The 14,628-nt window shown below is 46.7% G+C and overlaps 1 protein-coding gene across 8 annotated transcripts in view; it reads right to left on the bottom strand.

Annotated features, from left to right (window-relative positions):
* LOC149330393 (uncharacterized) overlaps positions 1–14,628 on the bottom strand; it is an 80,047-nt gene that overhangs the window by 43,693 nt on the left and 21,726 nt on the right. For 3 of the 8 annotated variants that reach the window (XR_016285681.1, XR_016285682.1, XM_089560935.1), the window contains exons 3-5: positions 2,075–2,258; positions 667–801; positions 392–514 (exon numbers count right to left, since the gene is read on the bottom strand). Coding sequence is in view for 1 of the 8 variants with exons in the window: in XM_089560935.1 (XP_089417061.1) it covers positions 392–514; positions 667–801; positions 2,075–2,258 (442 nt within the window). In the remaining 7 variants the exon portion in view is untranslated. Of the gene's footprint in view, positions 1–391; positions 515–666; positions 802–2,074; positions 2,259–2,382; positions 2,450–4,103; positions 4,208–7,495; positions 7,665–14,628 lie in introns of all 8 variants that reach the window. The other 5 variants (XR_016285686.1, XR_016285687.1, XR_016285683.1 and 2 more) reach the window with 4 other exon arrangements.

The following is a 14,628-nucleotide window of genomic DNA, read 5'->3' as shown; positions in this document are numbered from 1 at the left end:
CCCAGTGTTCGGGCTCTCTGGCCATAATTTTCACGGAGTGTGAACTACTTTTTGGGCACGGATTTTATAGAAGCGATTCGCCCTACCAACCGTGTATCATACCGCCATGTGTACTTTTTGTTTTTCGAAATCTCGACGAGTCGCAGGATGAAAATGTGGCAAGAGGTAAAACGACGTCCAGAAGGTGCCAGTCACGGCACTTAAGATTTGTCGCTACGAAATATGCTTGTGTTCGCTTTGGTTGTATGGCGAACTACTTTTTGTGTGCGGACTTAGGCTGCGCGAACAGGCGTGCTAGCTTTGGCAGTGTTGCCTGCTATGTATGAAACGGAGTATAGTAGCCAGAGTCGCTTTGGGACGTTAAACCCTATAAACCAAACCAAACACTTACTATTTTATGCATTGTTTTCCTCACAGGCAGTGGTTTTGGTGACATGGAGTTGAGAGCAGCAACTTTCAGTAAACCTCTCTTGCCATTTTCAGCGCAGCTAGGTTTCCGAGTCTTCTTTGCCATCTTCAATTCATTCAAAAAAGACAAAACGTTTTTGCTCCATGACTCTTACCATCCTTATTTTTTTGCTATAGGCTGTGGGGTCAGCATGTTATAAATGTGAAAGAAGAAATGATGGCAATCTATAAAATAAACTTTTTTGTCACATGACTTACCATTCTATGCATTGCTTTTGTCCTAGGCTCTGGTTTAGGTGAGGCGTGATTGAGAGACGCAATTTTCAGTAAACCTCCCTTGCCATTTCTAGTGCAGTAAGGTTCCACAGTCTTCACTGCCCTCTTCATACGATTCTTGTAAAAAAAGAAACAATTTTCCTTGTTATGCAACGTCACCACATGCACTGTTTTGCCTACTGGAATGAATATAAATTAAAAACAAGCAACAAAAACACCGACATAAAAAATTGGTGGGGGTTTAACGTAGTTAAACCAAGAACACGTGCGAAAGCAGGTGTTCATTCTTCAACTGGAGGGGGCAATTAGGCTCCGCCTTAAGAGCATGACGCGATACCAGTAGAGGGTGAATGCACATGTATGCAGAATTTTTCATTCTCTATTTAACATTCATAGCTGGCGGTGAGTCCTCATATACCATATAGGATTCAGTTTTAGCACAACTAAATCAGGTGTGATGGTTTTTAACGATACAACTGACCAGGTGCTTACAAGGCCACGAAATACCGAAAGTGGTCGCATACAAATACCTCGGGATATGGCTAAACGAAGGGCAGATATACACGGAAAACCACGAACAGGCTCTTAGGGCAAAAGGACGAAGAGACGACGGGATAATGAAGCATAGGGCATTATGGGGGTACAACAAATATGAAGTACTAAGAGGTATTTGGAAAGGAATAATGGTGCCGGGACTTACTTTCGGCAATGCGGTTCTGTGCTTAAGGGCAGAAGTTCAGTCGAGATTAGACGTAAATCAGAGAGCTGTTGGAAGATTAGCACTAGGTGCCCACGGCAAAACCACAAACGAGGCAGTACAAGGGGCAGTACAGAGATGTGGCATAAGGTTAGAATTGTAGGAAACCGTAGGTAAAGATGGTGGCGATTCTTAATGAGAAGTGCCAACACATAAACAAAAAAAAATAAAGAAGAAAAGCTGAGCATGGCGGCAATTGCCACCACCCCATTTCAAAGGGGGCGCTCCTATCCATCCATCCACCCATCCATCCACTACCAGCGCAGTGGCGCAGCGGTTAAGAGATGTTCCACTGCACTGGCAGGTGGCTATTTCTATCCCAGCCACCCGTCGAGATTGTGCAACCCATGTTGCTCTTCCCGAGCAACCTCCCGAGCAACCTCTCACGCAGCTGGCGCGACGCTGCTCTGAACTTACCCGAGCTCACCCGAGTAACTCGAGTAAGCTCGAGTAACTCGGTTTGCTAGGCGCGGCGCCATCTATTGGAGCGCAGCTGAAGCGGTTGCTAGGCAACGGCAACTCAAGGTCGTTTGGTAGCCGCACCGCAACTAGCATACGCAACGAGCCGAGCTGGGCTCAAGTAGTGTTGTTTCGCAACAAAAAAATGTTTTCCTTGTCGTACGCGATTCTTACCATCGTCTGCCGTGCTTTTACCACACGCTTTGGTTCTGATGAGAGAGTGTTAAGAGTGGTGATTTCCGATAAACCTCCACCATTTTCAGTACAGCGATGTTTCCAAGTCCTCCTTGCTGTTTTCATACAAAGTGTGCTGTTATACTTTGCATGGTTTGTAACAGCTGCAGGGTCAAAACTACATCTGCAACAAATGAAGGACAGCACATATGACATTCTGGACATAAGAAGTGGAAAACCCTGGACACAAAGCATTCAAAGGACCATGCATGGAAGCTCCAACATCTGCAACAGCATTTCAATCGTACTACTTAGGGGACACCAATCTTTCAATCTGGAGGAGCAGCACTGGCCTTCAAAGTGATGCCGAAGGACCTGTGCAATGCACCCGACGAAAACAAAAGTCAGAAGCCCTTGGTCAAAAACCTTCAGATCATAGTTTTGCTTTGTGTGATACAGAAGAGCACTGAAGGCGCCCCTCAAACTTTAAAATTATGCGAAGTGAGAACCCCAATCTTTTTAAGACCTTTCGGTCTTCAGGGGTGCCATAAGCACCCCATCATATAGCTGAAGAGCTAACCATATGGCCTGAAAACTCAACTAAGGATGTATGTCAGGACCTCTTGATCTTTAGGGATGGTGTACTTCATTATGCAGCTCAAAAGCAAACCACGTGGTCCAGAGAGTTATGACCAATAACATCATGACCGAGGTGAGGCATGAAATATGCACGGCCCCTCCACAAACACCCATGTTCAACAAAATAAAACGGATGCTCAAAGTGTATTACATAGAGTAAAAGAACGAGAGCAACCTGCACTGTGAAGGATGCTGCTACATTTCAAACAAAAAGTGGTTTATGGGGGTTTAACGTCCCAAAGTGACTCAGGCTATGAGGGACACCGTAGTGAAGGGCTCCAGAAATTCTGACAACCAGAGGATCTTTAACATGCACTGGCATTACATAGTACACGGGCCTTTAGAATTTCGCCTTTATCGAAATTCTACCGCTGCAGCCAGGATCGAACCCGCGTCCTCCGGGCTAGCAGCCCGAGCGCCATAACCGCCAAGCCACCATGGCGGAAACAAAAAATGACAAAACAATGTAATGTTAGTACCTCAAATTAAAACGTGACATGCAGTGAACATACAAAATACAATCATTTCATGCACTTCATAAACAAAAATAACCCTACGACGCTGTTATCAGAACAGATAACACTCTCTCTAAACTGGCGGCAAATGCATTCAAGAAGGTGAGTGATAAACAAAGCCCACCACTACTTTTAATTACCTACCCTTCGTATATTGCATTTTTCTTTCATACATAGCCACTTTATGTACTGCATGTCATCTTGGGGCACCACATACAACTCGGTCTATTAAGCATCTGCCAGTTACAAAATCAAGCTCTCCGTCTAATTACCTTCGGCCATTTCCGATCACCGTACTGGATATTTATTGCCCTTTTTAACATTCTCACATTGCCGTCACAGCTTCACCTCGGGTTGGCATCACTTTCGTACACGTTTAATATAACACTGTTCATCATTCTCAGTCATCGAAACTCTTTATTGCCACCCACAATAAAATCACACCACACTTTACATTCACTGAAGACTTTTCTATCCTCGTTTTATCTGCTCTGTGTTGAATTTTTTTGTCGCTTTGTACGTTCACCGCTGGTGTTAACACATCGATTGAGTATTGTCTGCATATCTTATCTTCGCCACGCTCATTTATTAAATTTTCCGTTCATATGCCATTCACCTCCCGAGTATATCAGCTGCAACAGAGATGAAGCGCAGATATGCCATGCACTTGCCGAGCATACCAGTTGCAACGGGAGATTAAGTGCAGATACGCCATGCACCTGCCGAGCATACCAGTTGCAACGGGAGATGAAGTGCAGATATGCCACACACCTGCCGAGCATACCAGCTGCAACAGAAGATGAAGCGCAGATATGCCATGCACCTGCCGAGCACACCAGTTGCAACGGGAGATGAAGCGCTGATATGCCACACACCTGCCGAGCACACCAGTTGCAACGGGAGATGAAGCGCCGATATGCCATGCACCTGCCGAGCATACCAGTTGCAACGGGAGATGAAGCGCCGATACGCCATGCACCTGCCGAGCATACCAGTTGCAACGGGAGATGAAGTGCAGATATGCCACACACCTGCCGAGCATACCAGCTGCAACAGAAGATGAAGCGCAGATATGCCATGCACCTGCCGAGCACACCAGTTGCAACGGGAGATGAAGCGCCATGCCATGGGCCTGCCGAGCAATCCAGCTGCAACGGGAGATGAATAGTAGATATGCCCAAGAAGAACTCTAGTTTGGGCTAGTTGGTTCATGATTCAACAGGAAAATGGCGCAAAAGACGTGGACAAAAGAGACAAACACGACAGGACCAGCGCCAACTTACAACTGAATTTTATTTCGCACCAAACCCGCCTTTATGTAGGCCAACACGCCCTAACATCCGTGTAATCACGCACAGGCAGTAGAAAAGATCACAGTAAGATATCTAGCACATGAAGCGCAATAGCGACCACGTAACATACTATCATGGCTAAAAAAAAAACCAAAAAAAAAAAAACCAACAAAAGTATAGCAAACAACACTAAAATGGTCATGGCCAAGCAACTCTTCAACACCAAAAACGATACACACTCATGAGTGATACCAGATGACCAACAAGAAACGTGGAAAAAGGTGAAGAATGAAGCGTTAAGACCAAAGCAGTGTCAAAGGTAAAAAAAAAAAAAAAAAAGGGGGGGTTGAAATGGATGAAGAGTGCAAACCTTAAAAATTGGAAACCAAAAACCAGCAGCCACATGAATGATAACCGATGACCAACCAGAAAAAAGATGGACGCGAAGCTGAGACCAAAGTCGGCGTCAAAGGTATAAAAACGAGAAAAAAATTGGAAACGAACAACCAGCAGCCATATGAATGATAACCGATGACCAACAAGAAACATGAAAAAGGATGAATGCGGAGCTCAGACCAAGGTCAGCGTCAAAGGTGTAAAAAACGAGAACAAAAACCGCGCAAAAAACCGCACATCGTCAAAAAAATCGTCAAAAATTGCAACCAATGCCAAAGGAAAGAGCGTGCGCAACAAAACAAAACGAAGAGCCTACAGAAAACTTTCTAGAAAAGTGTACTCCTCGTTGCTAAGCGTAATGGATGGCTTGCTGACGCATCTGCTCCCTTCTTTCCTGATGTAAAAGGCTTCAACCACCTCTCTCTCAAATCTGTCCTTCCCACTCCTCAAAAAAATAGCTTTCTCGAACTCCGGACGGCAACCCCTGCAGGCTTTGCAATGATCCACTAGAAAGCTTCCTTCGTTATTCCGCAGATTCCGGCAGTGCTCGCTGGCTCGCTCATTAAAACATCGACCAGTTTGGCCAATGTAGCTGAGCCCGCAACTTAAGGGAATCTGGTAAACAACCCGCGTCCTGCACCGTGTGAACTTGTTTTGATGTTTCACAGTACAAGCCGGTTGTTTTTTCCCGTTAGTCATTGCGCAAAGCTTAGAAAGTTTGCAGGGGGCTGAGAATGCGACCTGAACATTATGTCTGCCTGCTACTTTTTTAAGGTTGTGTGAAACCTTGTGGATATACGGTATTACTGCCACACGGTTGCGTGAAACCGGATCTTTGCTTTTAGGACCTTGCTTCAGCTTCTGCAGTATGGCTTCACACACGGAAGTAACCATACAAGAGGGGTATCCTGCTACTCTTAACCGCTGAACTTGAGCACTGAAACTGGACGAGACCATATGGGGGCATGATTTGTTCAAAGACGCTTGCAAGGAGTTCGAAACAATTGCCCGCTTCACAAGCTTCGAATGAGCACTGTCAAAGGGTTTGCTCCCCTTTGACAGTGCTCATTCGAAGCTTGTGAAGCGGGCAATTGTTTCGAACTCCTTGCAAGCGTCTTTGAACAAATCATGCCCCCATATGGTCTCGTCCAGTTTCAGTGCTCAAGTTCAGCGGTTAAGAGTAGCAGGATACCCCTCTTGTATGGTTACTTCCGTGTGTGAAGCCATACTGCAGAAGCTGAAGCAAGGTCCTAAAAGCAAAGATCCGGTTTCACGCAACCGTGTGGCAGTAATACCGTATATCCACAAGGTTTCACACAACCTTAAAAAAGTAGCAGGCAGACATAATGTTCAGGTCGCATTCTCAGCCCCCTGCAAACTTTCTAAGCTTTGCGCAATGACTAACGGGAAAAAACAACCGGCTTGTACTGTGAAACATCAAAACAAGTTCACACGGTGCAGGACGCGGGTTGTTTACCAGATTCCCTTAAGTTGCGGGCTCAGCTACATTGGCCAAACTGGTCGATGTTTTAATGAGCGAGCCAGCGAGCACTGCCGGAATCTGCGGAATAACGAAGGAAGCTTTCTAGTGGATCATTGCAAAGCCTGCAGGGGTTGCCGTCCGGAGTTCGAGAAAGCTATTTTTTTGAGGAGTGGGAAGGACAGATTTGAGAGAGAGGTGGTTGAAGCCTTTTACATCAGGAAAGAAGGGAGCAGATGCGTCAGCAAGCCATCCATTACGCTTAGCAACGAGGAGTACACTTTTCTAGAAAGTTTTCTGTAGGCTCTTCGTTTTGTTTTGTTGCGCACGCTCTTTCCTTTGGCATTGGTTGCAATTTTTGACGATTTTTTTGACGATGTGCGTTTTTTTGCGCGGTTTTTGTTCTCGTTTTTTACACCTTTGACGCTGACCTTGGTCTGAGCTCCGCATTCATCCTTTTTCATGTTTCTTGTTGGACATCGGTTATCATTCATATGGCTGCTGGTTGTTCGTTTCCAATTTTTTTCTCGTTTTTATACCTTTGACGCCGACTTTGGTCTAAGCTTCGCGTCCATCTTTTTTCTGGTTGGTCATCGGTTATCATTCATGTGGCTGCTGGTTTTTGGTTTCCAATTTTTAAGGTTTGCACTCTTCATCCATTTCAACCCTTTTTTTTTTTTTTTTTTTACCTTTGACACTGCTTTGGTCTTAACGCTTCATTCTTCACCTTTTTCCACGTTTCTTGTTGGTCATCTGGTATCACTCATGAGTGTGTATCGTTTTTGGTGTTGAAGAGTTGCTTGGCCATGACCATTTTAGTGTTGTTTGCTATACTTTTGTTGGTTTTTTTTTTGGTTTTTTTTTTAGCCATGATAGTATGTTACGTGGTCGCTATTGCGCTTCATGTGCTAGATATCTTACTGTGATCTTTTCTACTGCCTGTGCGTGATTACACGGATGTTAGGGCGTGTTGGCCTACATAAAGGCGGGTTTGGTGCGAAATAAAATTCAGTTGTAAGTTGGCGCTGGTCCTGTCGTGTTTGTCTCTTTTGTCCACGTCTTTTGCGCCATTTTCCTGTTGAGTAGATATGCCACGCACCTGCCGAGCATACCAGTTGCAACGGGAGATGAAGCGCAGATATGCCATGCACTTGCGGAGCATACCAGCTGCAACGGGAGATGAAGCGCCATGCCATGGGCCTGCCGAGCATACCAGTTGCAACGGGAGATGAAGCGCCGATATGCCATGCACCTGCCGAGCATACCAGCTGCAACGGGAGATGAAGCGCAGATATGCCACCCACCTGCCGAGCATACCAGTTGCAACAGGTTCGTTTTTGAAACGTCATGCCACACAGGCCATAGCGAGCTTAAACGGTATGGGCCCAAGGATAGAGTTATGAGTAACGCCCCTGTGAAAGTAGTAGGTGGGTGCAGAGGCATTCTCCATAGACTGAACATGAATCGCATGACCAAGTAAGAATTGGCGGCCCCATCGCAGAGCCCGGGGGCTGGGGTATGCCCCAACAAGTTCTCTGATGATAACGCTCTGGTTCACATAATCAAAAGCCTTCTTCACGTCAACACCTAAGATTCAGTCTGGAGTGTGTGCATGGGATGTGCAATTCATCACACAGTAAAGCAGCCACAGACAATTGTTTGTCCTCAGATGTGGGCAGTAACAAGGCTGGGAGGTATGTAGGCAAGTCATAGCATACACCAGGCGATACTGCGTACAGCTGAACATCAAGTGTTCTGTTTGCAAAAGGCTGAGGTGAGTGCTATCAGGTGCAAGTCAGTAATCACTGCAGAATTTTTCCTCAGCTTAGGAGTCGGGTGGACTACAGTAAGTTTGAGGTAGTCCAGAACTGTAGCATCAGCCCAAGCAGTGTTGACAACTGTAAGAAGGTGGAGGCTGGTAGGCTCCTTCCAATTTCGCAACATTTGCCAAGTGATGCTGTCATGGTTTGGACCTGACCATGATTCTCCTTTTCTAATGCCGCCGTTATCTCCCAAAGTGTGGAAGGCAGGTTGAGGTGAGCATTTGACATTGTGATATCAAAGGAAGCAAGAGCTCTTGGTGGTGTGCTGGAGATCTGAGTGAAGAATATCAATATGACATCTCATTGTTCTAATGAGCTTGCTAGTGACATTTATTACAGCACAACCGTGCAGTGCAGTGAGTCAAAACGTCATCATCATTAGCCTGACTACGCCCACTGTAGGGCAAAGGCCTCTCCCATGTCTCACCAATTAACCCTGTCCTTTGCCAGCTGCGCCCACCGTGTCCCCGTAAAACAACATATCAGCGTTTACAACGCAGTTTTTCCGTGCCTCACGTGACCTAAAGTTTAATTACATATCACAACCATCGTTCGGCTGATGAAACCGAAACCAAAACAAATAATTTTTCTAAATTATTCAGTTGCCGCAGGCGAATACCACATGGCGATCCATGTATTCTAATATCTAGGGCACCATTCGAAAGAAGAAAACGCAATAAAATTAGTTGTGTAGTTCTTTAAGCACTGATTGAGCACACAGTCCCTTCCTTTGCATCATTTACCACAAATATATGAAACAACAGCGCAACGACCCAACAGCATTGTGGTGGTGGTTTTTGAAGAAAGGAAATGGAACACTAACAGTCCCAATTCTCAATGGACACCTCAACCGCACCTTAAGAGAAGAGAGAAAGGTGTGAGTGAAAGAAGAAAGAGAGAAACAGGTGCCGTAGTGGAAGGCTCCAGAATAATTTGTACCAACTAGAGATCTTTAATGCGCACTGGCATCACACAGCCCATGGGTGCCTTTTGCATTTCGCATCCATCGAAACGCCGCCGGGTTCGAACCTGGGCACACCAAATAAGTAGCTGAGCACCCTAAACACTGAGCCACTGCAGTGGGTAATGTAACGTTTACTTTTGTAAGCATTTGTTGCCTCAGACAGCAGGTAATAAATAAGACCCCTCATGATGGGTCAGTGGTGCAATAAAGAAAAAAAAAAATACCGCACTGGCTGTGGAGCTCGGCTGCTGATTCCAAGTTTGCGGATTCGATCCTGACCTCGAGGGCTGCATTTCGATAGAGGCGAAATGCAAAACCGCGAGTCTACTGTCGCAAGCTGAAAAAAAATTGGCAGTGGTTCAACCCGTGTAATTTCTTTTTTTCAACGTGCGAAAGCGCACGCGTTTTTGCATTTCACCTCCATCAAAGTGCAGCCCTAAAAAACTGGCAGCGCTTGAAAAAATTCGCAGTGGTTTAACTCTTCTACTCTTGACAACCATGCGCGGTGCAACACTCCACCCGCATTTTTATTTAAATATCCTGTATTTTTACATAATGTATACTGCTGCCCTACCCATATCCTTTTTTCTATCGCTCCTCCATTTCTTTCCCTCCCCATCCTTTCATTCCCGCTAGCTGCACCTCAGGTGCTCCAGGTTTTAATGGCAGATACCGCGGCTAGCAACATCTTTTCCTTTTCCATTTATATTTTTACTAATAAATAGCTACTAACAACAACAGCTCTTATAAACCTAGTTAGAGCGAAAGCTCCATTACGTTTGGCTCTTGGTTAGGCACACTGTCAGCCTCGCTCCCATCTATGGAAAAAACTCATGCGAGAGTGGTGTCGCCTCCTTAAGCGAATGCCGAGGCACATGCATAATCACATGACCACATCTGGCGAAGCGGCGGTCGGTGCACCGCAGTCAGAGCAGTGGCACGGCTGCAGCTGCGGCAAGTAACGTGGCTGCATGTCAAGGACATACCACCGGTGCTCCTCCTGCTTAAGGTCAAACTGCAACACCCGATGACCTTGAAGAAACATGGTGCGGTGGAGCTCTTGCTCCAAAACCCCAGCTGGTCTATGTTAATTTGGTGTCCTCCACTACAGCGTCCCTCAAACAGCTCCCGTGTCTACTTGGCACGTTAAGCCCAAGATATTACTACTAATATTACCAAATAAAGGATAGAGAAATTGGTGCAGCTTCATTTTTTATTTTTAGAATCCAAATAATCTTTTTTGCACATGACAGAAATAAGCATGGAAAGGCGGGCTCCTGGCAGCGGTGGAGATATGAGAAAAAACTTAATACCGATTACACAAAAGGGGAATGCCGAAATGCATGCACTTGTTGGCCTGTGATAGTGGTTACGCCCAGAAAGATGCTACTGCAAAGAAATGTAACTGCGATGAAATAATTTCGTTATGCCTAATTGCTGAATTGTTCTGCTTGTAAAAAAAATTGGTGCCACTCGCTAGCAGGCGGCTTCATCACACTGTTCTCAGACTGCTGGATCTTGGATTCTCTGTTTGACGGCTTATATATATTTCTCGCTGTCATACTTCCGGTTCTTGGTGTCTGAGACGAGAGGCTTATGCTTGTTGGCGTCCTTTCGGAGGATGTTTGGGCGACGGCATACGTTGAGCATTCACAACAATCCACCTCGTCTACATCGGGTACAGATGGGTGAAGGGGGGGACAAGTGCATTTTCACCAATGAGTGCCCGGATATGCGCCAACGGAGTGTGCACCAAGGATGGAGGCTGCATGCATACTTGCATGCACGGAGACACGGAGGCACGGAAAGGAGGCTATACTGCTAACGCAGTAAAAAGAATATGCATGCTCCCAGTGGGATTGGTATACTAGTGGCAGCGCAACAGAAAAGCACCGTTTAGAGATGCCTTAGGCTACTCTGCCATCTCCGAGGCTTCTTTTTATCATTGTTGCATGGAATATTGGAACCCCTCTGACCCTCCTCGTTCCTTGCTTGATCTCGTCAAATTCAGCAAACCTCGGCAAAATGCCTCAGGCCACCATGACACCCTTACTCCGCCCGCAGATCACAATTACGGAAGGTGCACATGTCAAGGGCAACCAGTCAGGAGGTTGAACTTGCGCACCATGTTTCTCCTGCATTAAAGTTCACAGTTCTCTGAACACTGACCTCGTTGAACGTGGTGGTTCTGAGTGTTTATCCATCATGTGGGTTTTGCACATGCTAAACAGTCCTATGAACACAGAGTTTGCACTGAATTCCGAAGTCGTTCATCGCAGACAGAAATGTTATAGTGAAGTGCATGATCTCAATGTCTCAATCTCAATGCCCCCTTGGAGTAAAGGTATGTCCTAATGTGAAGGTACATGTTTGAAGCATGAAAAAGTTTTTTGCGCCCAATTGAAACTACAGTCGAGCCCATTTAAGACGAACCTGACAGTCATGCGGATTCCGTTCGTTATATCCGATATTCATAGCAAGTGGACTCTCCGTATAACAGCCAAAATTACTAAGGCCGCTAGAAGGAGCGTTAATTTCTGATAAAACTGCGTTATGTGAGCCTACTTGTGCAAAGCAGAGCCTGCCGCAGCTCTTTCCAGACTACCTAGGACGATCATTTATTCCTTGTCGAGGCACCTGCTGCCAACTAGCAAATTTAGGGACGGGATATAACTCATCGTGGTTGAAGTGTCCATGGCAGCTGGCGGCAAGGAGGTCACATTGATAAGGTTCATGGCAGTATGGGAGTGCCCGTACTTGGTGTTCAACGCCTTCGTCGAAGCACGCGGTACTGCGATTTCGCAGTCTGCAGGAATGCAGGTATCCGAGGAAACATCTGGCCAACTATGGATCAACGAAGCGTTGTCACACATCTACATGCGTCCTATCATGTGTTTTCGAGCTTCTGCTGTTCCTGAGTTCATGCAGCGACGAAAATAGAGCAGCACTCGTGGCACCGAGTGCAACAGTTGCATTCTCCGCTGTATGACGTTGCCTGCACGTGGCAGCAGCACAAAAGATGGAGCCGACTGGGCAGGCTATGCATACCACGTGACCAGGATGGCCAACAAGGCTTTCAAAATTCTCAAATCGCTGGTGTTAGTTGAGTCACGACCAAGGTCAGTAGCTTTGCTTTCGATGATGCCCCCGCCTCGCGCGCACCACGCTTCTTCCACATGGAATGCTTTGCCCAGCCGGCGAACATGCAGGCAATCATTGCCCTTGTAGGCCATCGACGCGGGTTTGCCAGCGGTTACTTACTGTTTCAATAGAGAGTTATCATCATTATCAGCCTGAATACTCCCACTGCAGGGCAAAGGCCTCTCCCATGTCTCTCCAATTAACCCTGTCCTTTGCTAGTTGCGGCCATTGTATCCCCGTAAACTTCTTAATCTCATCCGCCCACCTAACTTTCTGCCACCCCCTACTACGTTTGCCTTCTCTTGGAAACCACTCCGTTACCCTTAAGGACCACCGGTTATCTTGCCTTCGCATTACATGCCGCGCAGCACTGCGAGATGCGCGGACCCTTTGAATATGCAGTTCCGGCATTTGCGTCCATTTCAACTGCAGCGCTTCCAACATTTTCGGCTAACTGAGCAGAAAAAAATATCATAATAACTGATTTAACAAGTCTTTACCGTTCAAAGGGTATTTTTTGCAACGCTCACCTCGGCGCCTTGTCATGACGCTTTCCACTGCAGGAAACAGATGGCGCCACTATCGCCCTTCAGCAAAAAAACTGCAATTGCGAGTTTTGGTTCACCGATCTCTACGCAGACGATTACGTTTCCACATCATGCAGGGCTCAACTAAGTAAGTACCGCTGTAAAACTTGCTACGATACAAAAGTTACCATAATATGCAAGCTCTGTGTGCAATTTCACCGCAAACGAGCTAGTGGTTGAGGCAGTAAAATTGTTTTAAATATTCACGATAAAAACGCACAATACTGTATATATAGACCATTTACAGAGCGCAGTTTGCTCTGTCCACAACAGGTGGCGCCACTAGGATGGTCACCACTTCTGTCCTTCGGAGCTCGTGTTAGTAGCATCAGTATGCAGTGCGAAACGCTGCTGTGCAGCATGTGTACGAACGTCAAGTGATTCTTAAACAACCCAGCGGTGATACCGATGTCATACGTATTGCTGAATTAATATCTAAAACTAATATCCCTGTGGTCTAGTGCTGGAAAAATAGACACGCTTGTTACATATAAGAAACTGCGACACAATTACCGCAGTTTTTCGAGGAGCTGTCTTGCGTGTTCATGCTGCTTTCGGGGAGAAAACGTTAATGTGTTGCTCCACAAAAAAAGATAAACATCACAAACGTGATGCGCCAGTATACTTCAGCACCAGCAGTAGCTGCGGGAATGTCAGAATGAGCGTACATGCCTGTAACCTTTCTCACCTTCAACAAAGACTGATCCAATGCATCGAATAATCAGTGCTTTTTTAGACCTTTGCAATTTTGCAATAAGTGCTTCCTTAGTCGGCACAGTGGTCACTAAACTGTCGTGCATACTTGGCACTAGCAAAAGTCCTCAATGGAGGCACCTCGACACGCAATTCTCTCACCCAATGCAAAGCTCTACAGAAGTATGCTAATGCACGGGACAGCAGTGAAATCTATCATAACAGGACTTTGTATATTTCCTCTTATTCTGAATGGCTACATCTGCAGGTGTTGAACTCGGAAGCAGTTTCAGTTTTACTTAGCAAGGAAGCACAGCCAAATGCCGCCAAGCTCCTGAACAGGCCCTTGAAAAACATCCATAATATTACGGGGGGTTAGCCCAGCGGCAGACGGTACAGGCCACAGTCAGAAGGCACACCGAGCTAAATCACTCCAGCACAAACTGCCACGTCCTCGTCGTCGTTCACTGCCGAACGTCCCAAAACAACGTCGTCTTCTCCTAGCAACTATGCACCGTAACACTACCCCCCCCCCCTCCTCCGCCGGGCGGAAGGAAGCACAGTCCCTGGGTGTCCTAAGATGGTGGGTTTGGATGGTAGGGCTTAAGACGGGCGACGTGTACGAGCTGTGTGGAGGAGGCCGCACGAGGAGTGTGGGGTTGCAGGGGCGCGATCTCGTAGGTGACATCGCTCAGTTGCCGCAAGACGCGGTAAGGACCCACGTAACGAGGCAGCAACTTCTCACACAGGCCCACACGACGCGCAGGGAGCCAGAGGAGTACGAGGGAGTCGGGAGGGTAATGGGCGTCACGGTGATGAAGGTCGTACCGTCGTTTTTGAGCGACTTGTGAAGCGTCGAGGCGATCTCGAGCGATTTGGCGGGCGACGTCAGCTCGGGCAATGGCGTCACAAGCGTAACTGCTGGTACAAGGGTCGTGAGGCAGGAGGCTGTCGAAGGGTAGCAACGGGTCGCGGCCAAAGAGCAGGTAGAAGGGAGAGTAGCCGGTGGTATCGTGGCGTGTGG

The sequence above is a fragment of the Amblyomma mixtum genome, chromosome 9 (genome assembly GCF_055824585.1).
Source record: "Amblyomma mixtum isolate Tamu chromosome 9, ASM5582458v1, whole genome shotgun sequence".
Classification (NCBI taxonomy): Eukaryota; Metazoa; Arthropoda; class Arachnida; order Ixodida; family Ixodidae; genus Amblyomma; species Amblyomma mixtum.
Note: the sequence above shows the minus strand (reverse complement) of the source record. Positions and strands in the feature narration are given on the sequence as shown.